This window comes from Caretta caretta, chromosome 7 (genome assembly GCF_965140235.1).
Source record: "Caretta caretta isolate rCarCar2 chromosome 7, rCarCar1.hap1, whole genome shotgun sequence".
Taxonomy (NCBI): Eukaryota; Metazoa; Chordata; order Testudines; family Cheloniidae; genus Caretta; species Caretta caretta.
The window spans coordinates 38,768,657-38,791,652 of record NC_134212.1 but is presented as its reverse complement, the minus strand read 5'-3'; the positions used below and the strand labels follow the sequence as shown (position 1 = coordinate 38,791,652).

General features: G+C 38.5%; 1 protein-coding gene across 3 annotated transcripts in view; it reads right to left on the bottom strand.

The window, feature by feature from the left end:
* Nucleotides 1-8,936: 8,936 nt before the first annotated feature.
* TAMM41 (TAM41 mitochondrial translocator assembly and maintenance homolog) overlaps nt 8,937-22,996 on the bottom strand; it is a 39,085-nt gene continuing 25,025 nt past the window's right edge. For 2 of the 3 annotated variants that reach the window (XM_048858008.2, XM_075130559.1), the window contains exon 8: nt 8,937-12,459. In XM_048858008.2, coding sequence (XP_048713965.1) covers nt 12,383-12,459 — 77 coding nt within the window. In that variant the 3' untranslated portion in view covers nt 8,937-12,382. Of the gene's footprint in view, nt 12,460-20,979; nt 21,246-22,996 lie in introns of those variants that run through there. The other variant, XM_048858009.2, reaches the window with a different exon arrangement.

Sequence of the window (22,996 nt, the reverse complement as noted above, 5' to 3'; positions counted from 1 at the left end):
GATTGGTTTGACCAGGTACTGCTATTTATTATTAAACCCCAGTTTTAAACATGTTTTTTATCTGCAGTGTTGTCACAGCCTACTGGTAGTGCTGAAGGCCCAATTCTGTGGTGCCTACTGTGGGAAAGCTCCCACTAATTTCAATAGGGTTACAGGATCAAACCTGACACCTGCTCCATGGCCATATAAGGAAATTAAATATTCCCCCTCCCCCTCACGTTTGAATAAAGAATGCCCTAAGCTAACCTCTCCTCACACACAGACACAAGCAATACCACATTTTACTACTCTGGAGGCAGTTGTGCTAATGCACGCATTCCCTGCAGCAGTGGAATACTTCAGCACAGGCTACGCTACAAGCCAGGCTTTGTTAAAGAAATTCGTTTTAAAAATTGATTTCAGTTCATGTGGTCGTGCAGCTGGCAGGTCTGGGGCACAATGCTGCTATAAGCCTTTTCAGTCACATATACTTGTGCATAACAACAAAGAGCTGAATTTTTTCTTAAGTGTTCATGTGGGAGGTAAGTTGCCAGCTGGCATTCATAGCTCTTACAAGAGAAATTTAACAGAGTTCAGTGAGTTTCAGCTTCTCCTCTTATTGTGATTTTACAGTTTTGTTAATAATGACATTACAGGCCTTTTCCTTGGCAACAGATTGGAGCTTGTGAAGTCAGCTTTCTCTGAACAGAAGCTCCTAATGTACTACTTGAAATTCTGCACAATCAAGCACAACACAAAGATGATTAATTTTTGCCACTGTAAGCAAGCCCTTTTCAAAGCTATCACAAAACATTGTCAGCGTTAATAAGGTTTGCTGTTTACATTGGAACATTTGTCAGTATAGTTTATATTCTGGATCTGGCTCCACCTACATCTTGCCTTAATATCATCATGGGTCATAGTTCACAAATGACACCAGCTTTGTAAAATTTACTTCAAGAAATTTCTTATCTAACCCAAATCACATAGCTCCATATGCAAATAATTTTTTTAAAGATATTTTAGCGTCACTAAGCTTTACATCTAAAGTTCTCATTTTGAAATCTAGATCCATTTACATTGCTATACTATATCAAAAGCATGCCTAAACGCATGACACTGTAGCATATATGGGAAGACTTAAGAAAACACTTCCAAAATTTTAAAATATTGGTGTTTTTTTTCGTCTCTCTGAGTTTCTCTCTGGGCTGAAGAGACTGGGGCAGCTGAAATACTGTGTAAAGTTTGGACCAGATATGAAAATTCGTCGTCCACACCTAGAAGAATTCACTGGGACAGGGAATGTTTAGATAGACGCGGTGAGGTTTATTTATTTTATTTTCTGTAAGGCTTGTGGACTCCTCTGTGCTAACTCCAGATACTTTTGTTTGCTTGTTACCTTTAAGCTGAACCCCCAAGAAAGCTATTTTGAGTGCTTCATTTTTGGAATTGCTCTTTTAAAATCTAGCAAAAGCCTAAGTTCCAGATGTATTTTCTTTCTTTTTGTTTTTAATAACATTTACTCTTTTTTAAGAACCTGATTGGTTTTGTGTCTTAAAAAGTCTGTGCATATGTTTTTCAATTAGCTGGCGGCAACAGCTGGGTTTCCATTCTTTGTTTTCTTTCCCAGCTTCCCCGAGGGATGGGTGGAAAAGCCAAGGGGCCTCAGGGAAAACTTCCCAAGTGAGTTTTTCCAGGATTTGCAAGAGGCAGTTTTTCACTTGGGTGGTGATAGCGTTTACCAAGCCAAGGTCAGAGAAAAGCTGTAACCTTGGGAGTTTAATACAAGCCTGGAGTGGCAAGTATTATTTTTTTGAAATTCTTGCAGGGCCCCACCTTCTGCACTTGGAGTGCCAGAGTGGGGAATCAGTCTTGATAGTTAAACTTGGTAAATTTATTCAATACTTCAAGGCAAAGCTTGCCTTCTTCATAGCATAATCAATAGTCTACTCCAGGGGTTCTCAAGCTGGGGGTCAGGACTCCCCCGGGGGGGGGGGGGGTCGTGAGGTTATTACACGGGATGTTGCGAGCTGTCAGCCTTTACTCCCAAACCCTACTTTGCCTCCAGCATTTATAATAGTATTAAATATAAAAAACAATAAAAAAATTAATTTATAAGGGGGTTTCACTCATAGGCTTGCTGTGTGAAAGGCGTCACCAATACAAAAGTCTGAAACTCACTGGTCTACTCCATCGCCTTAAGGAAGATTAAAAGAGACAGTACTTTCAATTGGAGCAGGAACACAACAGCAGCACTGTGTTCAAGAGAACTACCAAGTAACTTCAGAGTCCAGTAGAAACAGAAATGACTCTAGTTTTGCTGCATCAGAACGTTGGACCCCAACTGACTTACTTGTTTTGTTCTAGAATAGAGGCAAGTCCAGTCCTAAGTACTATAGGTATCCAAAGCTGTTGAAATACAAGACACTTACTGACAGGTTTCAGAGTAGCAGCCGTGTTAGTCTGTATCCGCAAAAAGAAAAAAAGGACTTGTGACACCTTAGAGACTAACAAATTTGTTTGAGCATAAGCTTTCGTGAGCTACAGATGAAGTGAGCTGTAGCATCTGATGAAGTGAGCTGAAGCTCATGAAAGTTTATGCTCAAATAAATTTTTTAGTCTCTAAGGTGCCATAAGTCCTCCTTTTCTTTTTGAAGACACTTATTGGTTTTCCTTTTTCGTTAAAGTATTGTAGCATTGTTTGGAATTGTAATATTAAACTGAAAATATTCTCTGGAGTTAAAACTTTGTTTATTTTTAAAGTTTTATTTAAAATATGTTTATTAGAATTAACAAAGTGACCACTGTGTTATTTTAGAAGCTATAATTCCAATAGAGACTTCAGTGTAAAAGACAGGATAGTATAATGGTATGTTATAAATGGTATACAGACGTAATTTTAAAATAAAATCCCTTTAGAAAAATTAGCCTTTGACGTAGTTAAAAATTCAGCACAGTCAGTCTTTGGATTACAAGAGTCTTGTTTAACATGCACTTACCCAACAAACACAAACAGTTGTGAAAATTTCTTCAGGCTCCATCCCTTTTCTATTTCATAACAAAAATTAAGCTCAAACTACAAATGCAATGAGTTCATTGTTTTTACCTTAATATTCATACAGGAGAAAAGATAAGTCATCGTACAGTCATGGTTCATTAAGATCCAGGATCAAGCAAATCTGAACAGGTTGCCTTTTCTGACCAGATACAAAATTACTGTAGCAATATTATAAAGTTAAGGATTTATAGATTGCCTCATTGCAGGGTATGATGACAATTCTGTATAATCAAAAAGCTATACTTGTTCACAAAATTTACTTTAAAAAATTTGAACTACAATGCCTGTAAACCACTGAGCAAGTGTGCAACAAATACAGCCAGGATTTTCAAAAAGATGACAAATGGAGCTAAGCGTCCAAATATCATTCAACTTCAACAGGAGTTGGGCACCTAATTCCTTGATGCTCTTTTGACCACCACCCCCTTTATGGACAACTATCAATTCAGAGAAGGTCTTATTGTACATGAAGAGAGAATTGCCAGTTAGGGGCCCCCTCCAGGGTTTTTCCACTTGCTCAAAGTTCCATACGCCATGGAGCCAAGAGTAATCGGGTGCGAAAGGCCATGTCCCAACCACTTTTAATCATTGGTCCCATGCTAAATCAGTACAGCTGCTGCTGCTGGTCTGGAGCACTTCTAAGATCAGGCATTTTATCCAATCAAAACAAGGGGGTATTCTAATCTATTCAAGTTCTCATACTGCCCTCATCACCATATTATCAGCGGCTTCCAGAAGTGCTGTAAGTGACATGACTTGCACCCGTCACATGTGTGTCCCCTTCTTCCTCCTTTACCCCATTTGCTAAAGCCAACACATTTTGCAAGTGGATGTAAGAGCTATGTTATAGTACTAGATGGAAGTTTCCACTTTTCCAAATGGCTTAGTACAAGTAAAATATGAAGCAGGATTTCTTTTAAAAAAGAAATAACAAATTGACTCCTTTTTACTTGAAGAGGCGTTCCCAGTGAAATTACAAATAAAGTAGAAAAAAAGGAAGTGACTATTTAGTATACATTATTTAAAGGTAACAAAAAGCAAAGCAAGAATGAAAGAGGCTGTTAAGAATAAATGATAGATTGTGTGATCTCACAATGATAAGAACACATACCTAAGCCTCACAGCACTGAGGCAGTGGAGAGCAAGAGACCAGCAAGATTTCAGCAATAAATAAATAAATAAAAATATGCTTAGGGTTCCAAACACCTGACTGTACCAAATATCCCAAAAAATAGACTGTCTGTATAGTGCAGGACTGAAGACATGTAGGAAGGGTTCTGTAAGGCAAGGAATGAGACCTATAGCTGGTTCATTAGCTTTCGTTTCTTTGTATCATAAAGCAGGATGTCCATGCATTCAGTAGCAGATCCAAGATTTTAAAGAGAGTCCTATGGCATAATGGGAAAGCAAGTGAAGCAAAATGAACAGGACTGACAATGTTATTGCCTACAACTGCTATTGAAAGGAAGAAGACCACTTCTAGGAGCCAATTCCTACCCTGACTGAAAACTTATGGGAGTCCTCTAAAGTCAACAGGGTTGCATGGGGGTATAAATCAAGTCAGACGTTAGCCCTTTGTATATCAGGATTTGCCACTGTGTGCACTTTAAAAAAAAAAAAAGACAGAAAAGGGTGTAAAAGTCTGATTATTCACAGACCAAGATTTGATCAGATGAGTGGATTCTGAAGACACTACTGAGACATATGATTCTAGACTAGGTTCCAAGGGTTACCTGCAATGTTCTTTTTCTGTGAATACACTTATATCTGATCTCAAACTTTGTTTTAATTTATTACAGTTTAATCTATTCTTCAATTTACTCAATTTAACACACCTGAGTAAATATCCACAAAACCATAGGCTGTAGGCATCTTGCTCTTGTTTCTCCTGTTACCAATAATCATGTCCAAGATCAGTTAAAGGTTTTGTTATGGCAGATTTATAATTTCAAAATATGGTAAAATGAAATTTTATCAACTGCAAATCTTTGTGGCACAGTTGAAACAGTGAGTGTGGCAGAAGTTTTATGCCATTAGCTATATAAACCAAGCCATACTTTATTTCTTCCATCAAAAGATAACAATATACAAAAGAATAAACCTTTACACACATGCAGAAAATAGGTCCAACAAAAAGGGGATTCACATTGCCTTGATAGGAGAGGTAATAATGCTTTGCACTTTTTGAACATCTTACAATGGATCTCATAACTTCACAGACATTAACCCCACATTGATCACCAGAGCATGTTGGTAATTTAAAAATATTGAATAGGAAAAGGCATCCTACAGAGAGTAGTCGTCCTATTCTTTGGTGCTGCTTGGTATGATAGTTATGAGAAGAGGTGGGGAGGGGAGGGGATACTCTGATTTAGTCACCCTCTGCTCAAGTTGCAGGTAATGGAAAAGATTCATTTTCTATTGAAACTATGCAAAAGTACCAAGATAGATCCTCTGATTTTCTCTGACAAGACTATTTGCTCAAAGCATCAATGCACATGTTGAAACCACAGGACATTATGGAGGAGCCATGGAAAGTTAGACTTATAGTTCTTAGGTGACTATCTGCTTTTTAACTAATCCTGCAGCTACCTTACTCAGTCTGTTAGTCAAATGCACTGACATGCAAAGTCAACAGATAAAGTATGCCAAAGGAGAGAACTCCTCAGGCATAGGTGAGGATATTTAAAAGAGCCTGCACTTCTATTTCAACTTCCAGTACTCTAAATATAGCATTAGATCGTTGAAGCTTCATATGGCTAAACACCTGGAAGAACTGGCAAATCTTAATTATGTCCCACTTATTGCTGCAACAAAAAGAGGACTTACGCAGGGGGAGAACCACCCATCTTTGATGGACGGGCGATATTAGTTGAAGGTATTAGTTGAAGTTGAGCATCCACTCCGGAGCAGCTGGCCAATTTCGTACATAATATGCTATATTACATAAAATGTAACCATCTGTAGTATGGCTGTCACTGCACAGCTAGGATCAGGATCCAGAAATATTATTTAGATGGTTGTTCATGAGACCAAATTTTTGTTGACAAAGGGGCCCATTCCTGAGATGGGTGGGTGCAGAGAGAAGCGGGTTTCTAACAGACATAGATGCTGCATCTGGACAGGGACTTTTCTATTCAACCTATTTTTGCTACTTTGCCAACTCTGGTCTGAGAAATCTTGATTTAAAAGTTCCCTTTATCTGTCCAGACAGAATACACTTTACTGTAGTGTTTCTCAAAGTGTGGTCTGAAGAGCTCTTGCCTCGTGTGAGGAGAGCTAGCTGGTCCCATCATGCTGACTCGCCTATGGTAGTGTCTAGTAGCTTCTACCGATGTCTTTCACTGAGAAGAAAGCATGGATGCCTTTTAAAGCACCTCAAAATGAGGAGCCACCCACCTAACTGCTTCTACTGGGCACACTGCTCATACAGGATGATGAAGTGAGGGAAACAAGATCTGGAGCTGCCAGAGACCAGTAAAATTAATATTTTGGGGAGAAGAGAATGAACTAACTGGGAATTAAATCCAAGTGAGATGTAACCAAGCAGCAGGGAAACATGCAGGAGAATGGGAGGATGGCACGGTTTAGGCAGGAGAGAGAGCAATAAAACAAAGGTTTCAGAGTAACAGCCGTGTTAGTCTGTATTCGCAAAAAGAAAAGGAGTACTTGTGGCACCTTAGAGACTAACCAATTTATTTGAGCATAAGCTTTCGTGAGCTACAGCTCACTTCATCGGATGCATACTGTATCACGAAAGCTTATGCTCAAATAAATTGGTTAGTCTCTAAGGTGCCACAAGTACTCCTTTTCTTTTTTCAATAAAACAAAGTTACAGATGTAATGAAAATTTGAAGTACAGGAAGTCACTAACATTGTAGAAGGGCAAATACACCTTATTACACTGAAGACAGTTACCAGTACATGTTCTCCTAAAACTAGCTTTCCACGCCATGATTGCTAGTTATTTTAGTGAATTATAGCTGTAAACTGCAAGGGGTCATTTCTAACCATTGCTGGGAACTTCAAAAGCAACAAAAATATCTGAAATACATAGAAAAATTAAATGCACAACTTTAACTGTACAAAAGAGAGGAGCTCAGAATGTGTGCTGCACTTGCCTATGATTCATTCATGGCTTTCTGCCAAAAAGCTAAATACATACAAGACCAATGGCTCAAGGGGAAAGGTAGGACACTTTTAAAAGCACAAAGATAAATGATTTACAGAGCAGAACCCATTGAAAGAAAAGCTTTCTGCCTACACCAACCAAAAGAGAAGTTTTTCAAGTCTCTCTTCCAAGATTTACTACACAGACTGGAATATTTGTAATGTATCAACAGATGGAGTAAACTAGGCATGCTCAAACTGGGATTTTTAATCCTCTCCTTGGAGAATAAGAAATGGCCCATTCTGTTGCTGTGCACAAAGAAAGTTCACCACTATGCAGTGCATATCTTAGCTTGGCTTACTTCAGTTATGTAAGACAAATAAAACCAACTCAAGTTACAGGCAAGCTCTATAATAAAGTAACACCTGTAATGTGAAAGAGACTGAGTCACTGGAAGGAGCCTACACTTTAAAGCTTTGGAGGGTTTGGCTCTATACAAAACATCTGTTGCACATAAAAATGTTTACTTAGCTGTTGAGCAGAGAGCAATACATCCCCCCCCAGAGAACATTACTTATTAAACATATGCCCTTGCTCAGCTAAGTAGGCTCACAATGAAGACAGCTCTGCTCTATAGCAGAAACCAGGGTCAAACCTCACTCTCACAGATCAGATCAAGTTATTTCTAAAGTTCTGAACCATTTTTCATGAGTGGGCACCTCTCAAAACAGCAATCCCACATTAAAACATTATTAGATTTCTGGTTTGTTTAGAAACTGTACTCTCACCCTCTCCTCCACAGCTCAAACTCATCTCTAATGCATTTCCTCACTCACTTTAAACATAACCAGTTGCTTATCCCAAGATCTTGTGTCAGTGAGGACTCTGACGAAAAGAATATGTGAAATATGAGCATGTTACAATATAAAACATCCTAATGGGATTCTTTTAGTGAAGGGTCTATTCATACTTCCCTATTTGCCTTATTAAAAAACAAAACAAACAAACAAAAAAAACAAAGAAACAACTGAAAGTAACCAAAGGATGGAAATTTAGTTAGAATCAAATCTTCAATGTCCAGTTATATTGAAACATAAAGCCCTTACGTGAATAGGACTTGAGTTAAGCATGTGCCTAAGAGCTTTGCTAATCGTGCTCTCAGCCAGGTATTAGCTCAGGGGTATCAAAATATTTTAACTGCCTCAGCACCAGCACATAGGAAATCTCTGAGACAGTCGTTGAAGCAACGGGAGCCAAAGCATTTAAGATTTTACTGATCAAAATCTGATATTGCTGACAAGGCACTGGATTGGGAATTAGGAGAGTTGGATTCAGTTCTCAGCTCTTCAACAGACATCTTTTTTTACCTTGGACATGTCACTTAATCCTTCTTCACTTCATAATGAATTAGGGGATACAGATATTCCTTTTGTCCACCCTTTGTTTTGTCTGTTTAGAATGTACGCTCTTCACATTTGTAAAACGTTTGCGTGTTTGTATGACACCTAGCACAGTGGAACCCTGATCTTTGTTGAGGCCTCTAGATGTAATAGAATTATAAACACACTCAGGTAAGAAAAACTGGTACATCCTATATGAAATATGAAGAGCATACAACAAATGGGTTAATTTGCTGGAGCAATTTTTTAGTTCTCTACTTGAATTATCTGGTAATATACATTTGGTTTGTACATTCTTGTGACTGTGATTCTTCCAGTCTTCACTCCCATGTTCAGTGAAAGGCACCTTATGAACCTAAATTATTTTTTCACACGAAACAACTGTGGATATTTTCCTGATATAAAATATTTTTATTTTTTCAAAGTTTGATTACAAAAACAGAAGACACATACACACAGGAAAATACAATTCTACAGAGAAATACATTCCTCTCAATTATTTTATCATGGACTAAATCCTGCAGGCTGGTGCATTTCCCCCACTTTAATGGGAATGCAGGATGGCTCATCAGCATACTGTCAAATTGGGACATAACTTTCCAGTGGGGTGATTATACTCATCTGGCCCTCCAACATCACACTTCAGGATATTTGAACAGCACAGGAAGTAGGCTTGTGTTTGTCTTGTCATTATCTCCTATTCCTGCCTTTGTCATTCTGAATGGTGTCCAACATTCTTAAGAATTTGCTGCTGAATAAGCCTCATTTTTAAATCAGCAACTGATTTCAGAGAATTTTTACTCATTTTACTACAAAATACATCATTTGTGGGATTATTCAAGTATTTGTTCCATATCTATTTTTGGTTAAGATAAGTGGTATTTTGTACACAAGACTAGCAGGCAATCAAGCAGACCCTTTATTTTTATTCTCTCCCCCTTCCCCCCCCCCCCCCAAAAAAAAATCCAACCAAAACCTGAGGAACTAACTAGTTATGTGCCCCAGCTCCACTAGTCTGTCTTTTTTTACTCTCAACCCCCATCCTCCTTGTGTATGCCACTTAGATTATGAACTCTTCAGAGCGGGGACTTTGTCCTCTTACTACCTGACACACAATGCTAGAGCTACATATACAACTGTTTCCTAACCTGAATAACTTTTGTTGCAGAATATGCCACAGTTAAAAGAAGTGCCAATTATTTTCTATTTAAAGGTGATGCAAGGATGACACTACCTTTCACCTGTTACGTGGGGATGATATCCTTTTTCTTTGTGCTTGGAGACTAACCTGTTTTCCCAGTTTCACTTTTCTCTTGCATTTCTGAATATCCTAGGCTTACTGATTCATGGTCTCTTTCCACAGGGTACAGAAGCAGCTGCAAACCAACTTTCTGAGCCTCTCTAACATACCTAATAGTATGAGGCAGAGACTTACTATTATAATTATTGGCAACTCATGGAAGAAATGGGTTTTCAGCCATTCTCCAATATAAATTCCCTTGCCGTCTTTTTACTTTTTTTTCTCTGAAACAATCAATATGGAAATTTTAGCCTAACATATTGTATTCCTGGAAGTTTGGAAACGTAAAGCCTACCACTACCAGAAAGTGCACACTATACAGAAATGTTTGTCCGGTTGCTTTGACCCTATTCCAAGATTTGTAACCAACTACTGATGGGTGACAATATGATAGGAATATACATATAGGAAAGACAGTTAATAGGAACAATGGCTTTAGGAGGATATTCAATGTTCCGTATTATCAGTCTTATTCCAATAAAGTTTTAAATGGAACAATCTAGTTTTATCTACTGACTCTAGATTTAAATTTAATCACTTTAAGCTCTTCAGGATTTTAAAGTCATAGATTGTTACATCTGTTCAATGGTGATGAAAGCAGAACTGAATTAATGAGCCATGTTACACTATGTTATTTCCTCAACTTCCCACTCAAATTTCCAAGCTGCATGATATGCTTAAATTACTCCTTGGAAATAGGTAACAGCTGGTTTTACACCCTCAATTCTTTTTGTAATTTAAGATTTTCCTAAAACTTCCAATTAAATGAAATCAAAATGATAAAGTTGAGTAATTAAGGTTATGCAACAAAAAATGTAGTCTGTGGGAAAGTTGCTTTTAAATTCCTAACCTCTTTATATTTTTGTTTTTGCCTTATTGAGACTGCCACTGGCTTTAAAACCAGATCAAATAGTGAGAAAAAGGATGCCCCTGTCAAGTCCCTTCATATGGAGAACACCTGTTAAGAAAAGCCATTTCTGAATAAACAAGGAAGTAAAGCCACTTGATCCAAAGAGAAAAAGGAATTCTGAAACATTCCCATTATTTTCAGCAGCTACTCCTAATACACCATATCAAAGATTCTCGTTACATTAAAAAGTCAATGCCTCCACTGACCGCATCTTTAATAACTTATTGAAAAGTAATAAGAATATGGTAGTTGAATCTCTTTTGTAAAGCTGATCTGATTAATTGGAGGAGAATAGGTTCTATCCTTATGGCCAGTATTTTCACACACATTTTACAATTTACATTAATCAAGTAGTTTATACTGTAACTAACAACGTCCATGATTTTAACCAGGCTGATTTTAAAGCACTTTGTGAGTTGGTAGTGCAGAACACTTAAAATATATTGCGTAACTTACACATTACTGGACCCAGAAGCTTAATGAAAATTGACCTTGTTTTGAAATATAACCTCCCAGCCACTATTTAGTTGTGAGTTATGTTGCTGTCAACTAAAAGGATTGCCAAGAATGGCTGACCTTTATGATACCTTACCGGCTCGTAACTCTTCAGTTACCTATGCTCCCAGACATGGCACAGACAGTGAAATATATCCTCCAAAATGCTTCTATCTCATTAAGTATTTTCTGGGTTGTTTCAGAGTAACAGCCGTGTTAGTCTGTATTCGCAAAAAGAAAAGGAGTACTTCTGGCACTTGTGGTCAGTTTGGATGAGCTATTGCCAGCAGGAGAGAGAGAGAGTGAGTGAGTGAGAGTGAGTGAGTGTGTTGGAAATGGCCCAAATTGATGATCACTTTAGATAAGCTATTACCAGCAGGACAGTGGGGTGGGAGGAGGTATTGTTTCATGATCTCTGTGTGTATATAAAGTCTGCTGCAGTTTCCACGGTACGCATCCGATGAAGTGAGCTGTAGCTCACGAAAGCTCATGCTCAAATAAATTGGTTAGTCTCTAAGGTGCCACAAGTACTCCTTTCTGGGTTGTGTGTGAGAAAAATGTATTCTTGATGGATTCCACTCTGAAGAAGGGTTATAGAGTAATATTGCACTTTTAAAATACATGTGCTCACATGGATTTAATGTAAAAAATAAAGAAAGAAAGAATTGTATGGGGAAAGTTTTAATATCTAGTTAAAACTCAACTGGACCCCACAATTCTATAAACTCCTCAGAAGAGACTGGAGATGAGAACAGGAGAAAGCTTGAGAAGAAAGAATCTGGACTATTTTGGAGAGGAAAGCTATCAAACATATAGGAATTTTATTTTTTTGCTTTCAGATGTGCAAACAAGCATTTCTGGCAAATGTATTTGAGAGTCAAATCATTAATATATGCAGGAAAACCTTAAGTATAATTGCAAAATAATTCCCTCAGCCGTCAGCAAATTATCTGCACCAAATGAGATCCGTACCCCATGTAAGCAAGTATTTGTATATACATAGTATAATTGTTGCTACCGATCCACAGTTTACATAGGCAGTTAAGCAACAGGTACCAATTGCACAATATTTGCAGAGAAAAAGAAGTCTGTTTATTTACCTATACATAGTATGTACACAACTTGGACATCAGGAAGCCTTCCTTAGGCATCCTTTTGTCATTTTATACATTTTCTTCATACTGTAAGTCACTGATTTCTTCAACCCTAAGAAAAAAACAAGACAGGCAGAACTTAGGAAGAGAAACAACTATTTAGTTCTTGAGAAAGCCTTAAACAAATCTTCAAATAAAATACTTCCCTGGAAAGGTGACCAAAGGCTATTTGTATAGCAACAGCAGATAGCTAACTTTTCCTTTTCTTGTAAGATTCATGATATAGTAGCTAATAGAGGCTGATGGCACGTGAGAGATAGACAAAATTGACAAATTCCATGGATAGCAACCGCTAAGAATGATAATGCATGATTCAAAACAGGGTAGGCACTGTTCACCCTGAAGTGCTTCTGGTGACAATAAGAGTCAAAATGAGTAAAGGACTGTGAAGTTATAATTGTATACATGTATGCAGACATATCTGCCTGTTACTCTTAACACTGCTGAAGATATCTGCAGTGATAACTCAGGAGGCATTTGCATTGCACATCCTTGTGGAACAGCTTGTCAAGCATTGCTGTGTCCCTGCTCTCCACCACCCACTGCGTGTGTTCTGCTAAGTGGGAGAGCATGATGACATGGGAGTGAATGCCAAAAAGTTGATAAAGACCATAAGTAATGCAGCAGAAGCAGAGCTGAATACTAGAAGGACTGTCTGGGGAAGTCAGGAAGCCGAGGGGCCGGGCCATCACTAGATGACATCTGTGAGGGGATCCTGAGTCCAACCAGCAAGGATTATCAGCTATTGGAGCAGAGGTCAAGAAGATGATTAGGACCTGAATGAAAAAATTACGCTTCTCCCATTATAAAAAAATTCTTGAACATTTCTCTTAAAACAGTCCTGCAATTGAAAGAGCCATAAAGTGAAAGATGAAATTTGGCAAGGTAAAAGCTCTCAGAGGAAAAGTGCCTGAGTATTGTGGTGAAAATTTGTTCTGATTTGAGCTTTTTGGAGTAGAATGCTGCATATCACTTCTTCATTAAGTGTGTGAGAAAGGACATTGCACATGCATGCATGGCTAGTTTTCATGAAGGTATGCAAGGGCTGAGCCTGAGATCTAAAGCAGCCATTGCCTCAGTACTTGTGCACATTCTAGGTGTGAAGGGCTGAAGGTCTATTTCTGTGTACTTTGCAAGATGCACCTTTAGTGACTCAGTTCCTAAAGTTTGCAGGAGAGGGATCCTCCCTTGTGGGCCTAATGTGAAAGGGACATGATGTTCTGCTGTGTTTAACCATAGTGTACCAAATTATGAAATTTAAAACGAAGTATTGCTCATTTTTGGCAAGCCAGCAAAGCTTTGAGGCCCTGGAGAGTGACGCTTTTTATGTATTTCTTACTTCCTCCCCCCAGTTTTTAATTTAAAAAAATACTATGAAATTCCCTACATTACGATAAGAACATTGAAGTTACAGGGTTAAGCACTCAGAAGTCTGAAAATCAAGATTTTAAGGCTGCACAGTTATAGTTCTGCCCCCTTGTACGTATGCATCAAAATGTACTCTAAACTATATACTACCTTTTCTACAACCTTATGTATGCATATCAGCTTGCAGAACTGTGTATTACTCTGTATGCCAGACTAAGAAAGTACATTGAAGTAATTTAACCATAATTGCTAAACATACTTCAGTATAACGGAACAGTGACAGCTTGCTGACACAGACAGGCAACTTAGATTCAGAGTTAAGTGTAACATCCACTGAATAGCATCTTTGGAAAGGTGGAAAGAAGATGATGTACATCTCATTCAATTATTAAAATATACCTTAAGCAGTAATCAATTTCATATGAAAGTATTTTAAATAATATTTTAAGTCAAAGAAATACTGGACAATTAACATAATGAAAGAAGTGCAAGTGTATATACAAAGTTACAAGATATTACTTGAGTACTGAACACTGTAGAAAAAAGTATTATAAATTGCAGAAACAATGGGATTATGTCATTAAAAAGAAATAATGGACATGCAGGAAAAGGTTGAATTAAGGATGTGCATGCAATCTTAATTTTTGCATTTATTCACTTGAGTACCTAACTGTTCAACCCAAACATTAACAGAGAACTTTGTTTGGAATATGCATCATATGTACCATACACAATACTTTTCAAATTAAAATTTATATAGTTGCATGCATATGGACTCTAGAGTACTGCAGTCAAGAAAAGTAAATGACAAATAATCTGTTATTTGCATTACGGTACCATCTAGGAGCTTTGGTCATGGACTAAGACTCCATTGCACTACGCACAGTAAAACAGAAAAAAGGATAGTTCCTGTCCCAAATAAAATTGCCTAAAAAAATATGACCCTGTTGACTACTGCCCAAGCTACTAGGGTACTGTACACCAAGAAAACACAAACCTGTAATTCTGAAGTTGCTGTACGTAAAAATTATGTTCTGCCATTCCAATGAAATCAATGTACTCTCACTATAACAACAGTATGGCAGATGGAATATCAGCAGTAAAGCAGTTAATATATCCCTGCAGGGCTCCTTTGCTGCATTGGCACTGCAGTCAGAAAAGCCAGCCAGTTTTATCTGCTTGCCAACCAGTACAGTCTCTTGCAGCTGTTGAACATTAAGAGATTTTCTTAATATCCTCCCTGCAGTGAGCACTCTACTGAACCCCACCCACTTCAGCCCTGAGACTGGAATCTTATGTAATAAGAGGCTTTATCTATTCCTATCCCAACCCATCATGCTACAAAAAAAAATGCAGGTTCTTGCATATAGCAAATTGCTTATAACAGCCCTCTGGGTGATGAGTCACATCTGTAGTAAAAGTTAATGGTCACAATTCTACCCCCGTTTCAGAATCTGTTTGAAGACATACTCGTGAGCACTTGGACAACAACTATCTTTCAGCTTTTACTATGAATCCATGATTACTTGGAGCGTGGGTCTCCTCCTCTCCCTCCTTCCCCCCACTTAAATTTTTCCACCAGACGATGCAGAACAAAGACTTAAGATAATGCACAACTGCAAACATTTTTGGGGATTGAGCCATAAGAGGTTGTAAGTGCTTCTGGCCATTAAGGGTCCCAAATCAATTTTTTTGTAAGAGCAAGGGGTTAGCCCAAATATCCTGGAATGTTGAAATTCAGCCATTTTCCCAAACTTCCCCTGTAGCTACAGTAGAGGGGGTATTCTTCACTTCCTGTCATGTACTCATGTTCAGGATTAACATATGCACTATCACAGTGGCTCTCAACCTTTCTGGACTACTGTACCCCTTTCAGGAGTCTGATTTGTCTTGCGTATGCCCAAGTTTCACCTCACTTAAAAACTACTTGCTTACAAAATCAAACATACAAATACAAAAACATGTAACAGCACACTTACTGAAAAAATTTTTACTTTCTATTTTTACTATATAATTATAAAATAAATAAATTAGAATATAAATACCGTACTTACATTTCAGTGTATAGTGCATAGAGCAGTATAAGCAAGTCATCGTCTGTATGACATTTTAGCTTATACAGACTTTGCTAGTGCTTTTTACGTGGCCTGTTGTAAAACTATGTAAATATCTATGAGTTGATGTATCCCCGTAAGACTATTGTGTACCCCCAAGGGTACACACACCCCTGGATGAGAACCACTGCACTATTAAACAGCTGCATTTACAGTGAAGTGGAGCAGTGCTTAATATTTGCTGTTGGCTGGTTAACAGCCACTGCACCAAACAACGGATGTCAACATATAAAGGCTGCTTGCACATAATTACAGCAAAGTGTCCATAAAACATAAGGCAAATTTAGTTTCCAATTCTCAAAAAAACATCTCTTATTTAGGACAACACTCAAGCATGTGTGTGAACTTCAAAGGAACTTCAGCAACAGAGATTATTTAGTTTGCAATATTTTACCCATTAACCCTTAGATAAATAAATAAATAAATAAATAAATAAAATGAAGAGTAGAAGCAGAAAAGTCCCTTGGTATATCTGACACATGTATTTGTCAACATTCAATGGAATTGAATTTGTCTCACAGAAACCTGTAGCTCAATGGTTCATTCCTGTCAATATAATGAAGTATGATTTTATTTCAGATAAAGTTTCCAAACTCAAAAATATCAACATACAATCACTCCTTAAGAGTAACTAAACATAAAATGTCAAAGTTTTCAGTTCCACAAGACTATACAGACTCCAGCTAGGAGGAAAAATAAATCAAACGATGGTGCCATCTCTAATAGAAAACAGACCAGAAATCTCCCCACAGACTTCAGAAATTATACAGGCACATTTTCAAAAGCTAAATAGGGCATTTAACAACAAACAAAAATACAGAGCTCAAGCTCTATTTGAAAACCACACTGGCAGAGAAAGATGAAGGATAGTCCTGTTAGGTGGGTTGAAATTCTTTGTTATGTCTGTGTACTCTGCCAAATAATGTTAGCAAACAAACAGTGTGCCAGCTAAGTAATGACCACCACCCTGGATATGAATTACTGTACTCTCACTTTAACAGCATGGTATAGATTAGCTTGTTAAAGGCTGGATTGTAGGTGTTTTAGGATCCACAGTTTCTTTTTTAAAGCAGCAAGGCTATTACAAAAAGCAACAAATATCCTTTACTAATTGTACTAATTAAACATCATTTAGTGATTATCTGGAAGCTTCTGGAGTATTGATACATTATCTCCTTTTATAAAGTCAGAACTACCAATCACTGGCTTTCAGCTAGAATGATGGTAGGGAAAATTAACATCAACGTTGCACAAATGTACTAGGGATGAGATTCCAGACATCAGGCCTTGCCAACACAGTTGCCAGGAATAGAAGGAAAATGGACAAAGAGCTTCAAACCACTGATTCAATGGCTGGCATTGCCACTTATCTATATGCTTGCCAGTATCACTTGAATAGGACTGTGTGAGAAAGAAGGGTGTAAGGGACAGTTGGATACATAAGTGAAGATCCATAACACTTCTTCACATCTTTACTAGTTCAAAGTCATCTTAGGAGAATTAGAGTTAAAAAGAGAGGTATCTTTGTTAAGGAAAAGAGTAACAAAATCAGTATCTTTAGGTGTAACTGAATTAAAATGAACTCAGCTCTTTAAGGCCTGTTCCTAGAACAGATTTGTTGTATTGTACTATTAAAACAACAGCACCACTATGGATCTGCCACAAATTTGTGTACTGTATCTCAATAAATAAGAAAATGAACTGGTTGGAGCTAAAAACAAACAGAAGTTACTACTCTTTAAATATTAATTAAGCAGTACAGATTAGACATTTTGAAGTACATGTATTAGTGACAGTCCCCTAGCAGCAAATATCTAAAGTACTGATGAAACTTCAATCGAAATTGGTTCAAGGTCTCCTTTAAAACATACTACAAGCCTTTAAATTGATGGAACAATCACAAAGATTTTATGAGCCTCACACTTGGAGGAAAATATAAAGCAGTAGTAATAAGCAAAATAATTCTATTAATAATTAATTTCTAAGCAAATGAAAAAACATTTTTTCCTGAACTCCAGGAGAGATCTAGCATGATACAAATGTAAACTAAATATTTATTACATCTACAAACTTATGTTGCGAAGTCAAGCACTCTGAAGTTATGAAATATCCAGTGGCAACCTTAATCAGGTCCCCTTGTAAACCTTTAATTCCATGCTTATGTATGACTTTTTCCTCTACAGAACCCCTGCCTCAGTTCAGCGCACAAGATGGATGGGTTTCTGGGGATGAATCTGGACTTTGTAGTGAAAGAAACTTGTCTGTAGGACCCCTGCCCTTTACTGCAGAATTTGGAAGGGATGGAATGAGTTAGATAGAGGACTGCAGGAAGATACAGGAGTCTCAAGGTTTAGGCAGTTGAATACCATCCTTGAGAATTGAATTCTACTTCTGTGCTGCCACAGAGTTCCTGTGTGAAGGCACTTAAGCCAGCATTTTCATAAGTGTCCTCGAATTGGACATTCCAGACAGTGGGGAGGAACACAATGTGAGACACCCAGTGTCAGATCTGCAGAAGTGCTTAGTGCTCACAACTGCAACTGAAGCTGACTGAAGCTTTGCTCAAACATATGAAGTGCTATAAAAAGGCTAAGAAATTCAGGCTCTTGAGTTGGGCACCCAAAATTAGGAAACAATTTTGGCCTTCCTCTCTTCCTGCCTCCATTCTGAAGCTGTAAAAGGAGAATACCCCCCACCTCATTTCTGAGGGATGTTATAAAGATAAAGTAATTGTGAAGCACAAAGACACTATGGTGAGAACACCACAGAAACAAATGCCTAGGAGGAATTAATAATTATGTATGCAGTGCTGGTTTTGGCCTGGAGCTACACATTGCATGAAGATACAAACAAAAATTGAGTAACTACACACTCACTGAATGATGCAGGGGTCCTGTGGGAAAAAACCAAGCAGCAACCTTAACTGGAATTTCCTGACTTTTGATGCTTATCTTTGCAACCTTAGCATTCTTTTAACCTTTTTTTTTTAAATTTAATTTCCTAAATGCTTCTAATAAACAAACAACGACAAAAAAATCATTATGTGGAACCACACTGGCCCCAGCTTGGGTCGGCAGCAGGGCTCAGTCCTTTATATCCATACCACTTGAGCTCACGGAGTGACTGAGAGGATAACAGCCTACTCCTGCTACGTGGACCAGCTCAAGAAGAGGATGAGACACTTTGCCAGTGGGTTTGACAACTATGTGCAGACAGGAGAGGAATGTAGAGACTCACGATTCCTGGGTTCATTTTGAGGTTCTGGAAGGGAGTAGCTGTAATGGTCACTTATCCTTTTGTTCCTATGTCCCCCAGCTTCTGCCCTCCTCCCCCTGTGCTTCTATCCAACCCTACCTCCTTCACACACCACAGGCTCCTGCCTCCCTCCCACTCTGCTTCTATATACCTACCCACCCTTCTCCCTCTCTGGTACCTCCCAACCTCTGGTTCCAGCAACCCCTTGCTCTTATTCTTCCCATGCCTCCCCACCCCTCTGCACTTAAATCAGGTAGCTTCCTCACTGCCTGGGCAAAGGCAGGAGGAGCTCTGAAAGCACAAGAGAGTCTCCCTACTCAGCCTCTGCAGCCCCAAGATGGAGCAGGCTCAGTGCATACAATCTTCCAAGCATTTAGCAGTCACCATTAAGCATGCGCAAATGCACATTTTACAGAGGTTCATAACCAGGCAAATTTGGTGGAATCTTCCTGGGGAGGGCAAAAGGCAAATCCCTGACCCTATCGCAACCCCCTCTGATAAATTTCAAGTCTCTGGATCAATGCATGGCAGCACTAGAGCCCCCGCAACTCAGTGGGTGAAAGAATTTTTGTAAAAAGGGCAAAAACAACCTTTTTTCCTCAGAAATGGCTGAAACCACTGAAGCTGAAACCTTTCAAATATGTTACCTGAGACAGACACTCAGCCTGGGAGATTTCAGCCCCAACAGTTAAACTTTGGCAGTCATAAGCCAGTGAAAACAGGGTCTTCCATTGGGAAGTGTCACACAACCATAGCTATACAGGCAGCTCTTCCAGCTCTGCCTATAAGAAGAAAAAAAGGATTCTGTGCTTCTTTCATATTGCAACACAGTTTAGAAAAGCTTCTCAGAAGCAGACTTCGCAGAGATATGGCAGTTTTTCTAATGCATGCTTTTTATAGAAGGGCAGGTTTGAGACTTCAAATTGTTCCATTCACTCCAATGTTAAAATTAGCAATAACCACACCTCAAGAGGTGTGGCTTTGGTAGTCATCCAGAAGTTCAGACCCTTATCCAAACTTCCTTGGTCTGGAGGGCTCATCTCTGCGCACTTTAAGGCAGGTCAGTAATCCTAAAAGATCTATCCAGTCTATTTTGGTGCTTCTGCTTTTGGCAAGAAGTAGGTAAGAGGTGTATGAAAAAGGGGAGGGAGGAAAGAAAAGAGAAGCAAACCTTTCAAGACTCACTGGGGTTTGGGTTTGCCTCAAGTTTGAGGCAAAGTTTCGTGCCCATTTTTATTTGGCCTGAACCAGCACACCCAACCCTTCGTTTCCAAAAGTAACATGGAAATGTGGAGAGGGTTACCAACTTTTTCAGGGATAAATGTAATCCCATGACTGGCTACTTAAAAGGCAAAAATGTTGTTTATGGTAAGATACAAAGTTAATGATACTGTGTATCTAGGCACAAAACCAACATTAGAGAAGAAGATGAGAAAACAGATCTCAGGATGGCTCTGTTTCAAGCGCACAAAACAGAAAGCGTTGTAGAGATAAGTCGTCATAATGTGTTTTTTAGTGTCCCAAAACACAGGTAGCCACATCTTAGAAATCTCTGTAAGCAGCCTGAATAGGCATTGAGAAGGAGCCACCAATGGACTGTCCGAGGTGGGTCCTTCCAGGTGAGAGTTCAGATACTCATGTGGAGCAACGTGGGGAAGCTTGCACTGCTGTGGCTCATACTGTAGCAGTTTGTATACGAACAGTCTCATTCTCCCAGGCAGTCAGCTAACTTTCACAAGCACTGAATTCATAGACATTTTTGAAGATTTAAAAACCAATATTTTGTTTTAACCAATATTTTGCACTTCTATAGCACCTGCTATCTATGGATCTCAAAGTACTTTATGAAGATGAATGGATCAAATGCTACATGAGGTAGTTAAATGTTATCCTTACTTTTACAGAAAGGCAAACTGAAGTACAGAAGGGTTTAAGTGACTTACTCTAAAATCACACAGGAAGCCTATGTCAGAGGCAGGAATTAGACTCCAGATCTTTCAACTTCTGTTCCTGTGCTACAACATCAAGCCCATCTTTCCTCAGCTTCAGATGCATTTCCTTCTTTTGACATATTTGAACTTCACAAGCCAGTTTTGTATGTCTAAAAATACCACCATATTAATCAGTAGTGAGAGCAAGAGAGATTCAGCCACTACCAGGCTCCCGTGACACCAAACCATGAAGCAACAACAGCTTCACTAATTGCAATAAAGACCCTATACACACAGGTAACATGTCCAACTCATTACAAAGGACATTTCTCCTTCAATCCGGAGTTGCTTCATTTTCTCAGTCTCCTCAAAGTACTGAGAAAGATTAGGCAACAGGTTGGCTATTTTCTTTCTATGTAATACAACTGGACTGTAAAACATCATGATTTAAAAAAAACAAAAACAAAACACATCAACCCACAAAGTACAATCATCCCTATTATATAATTATTTTAGCCAAAATAAGCTAGTAATGGTCCTGAACATTTGGAATAGCCACAAGATTGAATATGAAATGTAAATTCAAGATAGGAGTGGCAGAAGCTCCCTAAAAGTGGGGGGCCACCAGTCCCCAAACCATGCCCCCACCCTGTCCCTTCTTCACAAGGCCCTGCTCCACCTCTTCCTCTTTTACGACTGGTAAAAAGTGATGGGGGTATGACTCCCCTGTTACAGAGCTCCTAATTCAAGATGGATAACAACTCTGGAAAGTCAATCCTTCACTGTTTGGTATGGAGAATAACTTCTTAAACCATAATTTTTATCTAACCTACATTTGGGAGGTAGGGAACATGTACATGAGCTACAACCTACATCTGGTCATGGCTTTATGCAATTTAAGGAATTTTCTTGAAGTGAAAGTTAGAGCAAACTCCAGTGTGCCTACCAGTGACCCTGGCTTAATGAGGGCCCAACTCACCCGACTATTTTGATGGCTCAGTAACAGCTCAGGCTCTAATATATTTCACTCTAAATTAGCTGTGAGGTAAATATTTTTTAAACTAGAAGGCTCAGGACATCTTCATATTAGATCCACTGTAGGAGGCAGACAGGTAGCACACCAGGATGGGGTATCAACTATGGAGAAGGTGATGAGGTTTTTTTTGATGAAGGAGGAAAAGTCACCCAATCTTCACCTGTTTCCCCACAGCCAACCAATTATTTTCCCTCCATCAGCTGGCCTTTCCCAGTCCAATGTATATCTTTTTAATTTGAATATTAAACAAAGTTAAGCCTTTTCTCAGGTGGCTTTTATCACTGAACTCTTTTTCTAAGACAGTTCACTTTTTTTTTTCTCCTTTAAGAACATGAAAGTATTGGTCTCTTAACTGAGGCTCACCAGCTACAGAGCAGTTTTGACTACTGGGTGGATCTAATATTTGTTTCTGTCAGAGGGATTGGTCAGAAGCATAAGATATGGCAAAATATTTATTTTACATGTAGTCTGAAACTTTTGTCAGTAAGTGCTTAGCTTAGTATAATTTTTAGGGCAAAAATTCTAGTCTCTGGTCTACATTGCAAATCTCTACACTCATTCTGCTCTCCCTGCATGTGTAGAAATCCTGAGGGAATTCTAAAGTTTCATGAACACAAGAAGAGCAAAATATCAGTACAAATTAGCCAAGTGCTCGACAGAGCAGAACTCTAAAGTAATATATATACACCACATCCCCATCACACCCCGTTTCAGATTTCCTTTGCCTTTTGATGATTTCCCAATAATTATAGAAAATAGAGAGGCGATTACTAGTGAAAGTTTCCAGTGGCTTCTCTCTGTTTCCCAAGACCAAAAGTCTATAATTTGAAGTTCTGTAACAAAGAGAGCTTGAGGTTTTAAGATTTGTACTTTCTGAAACCGAAA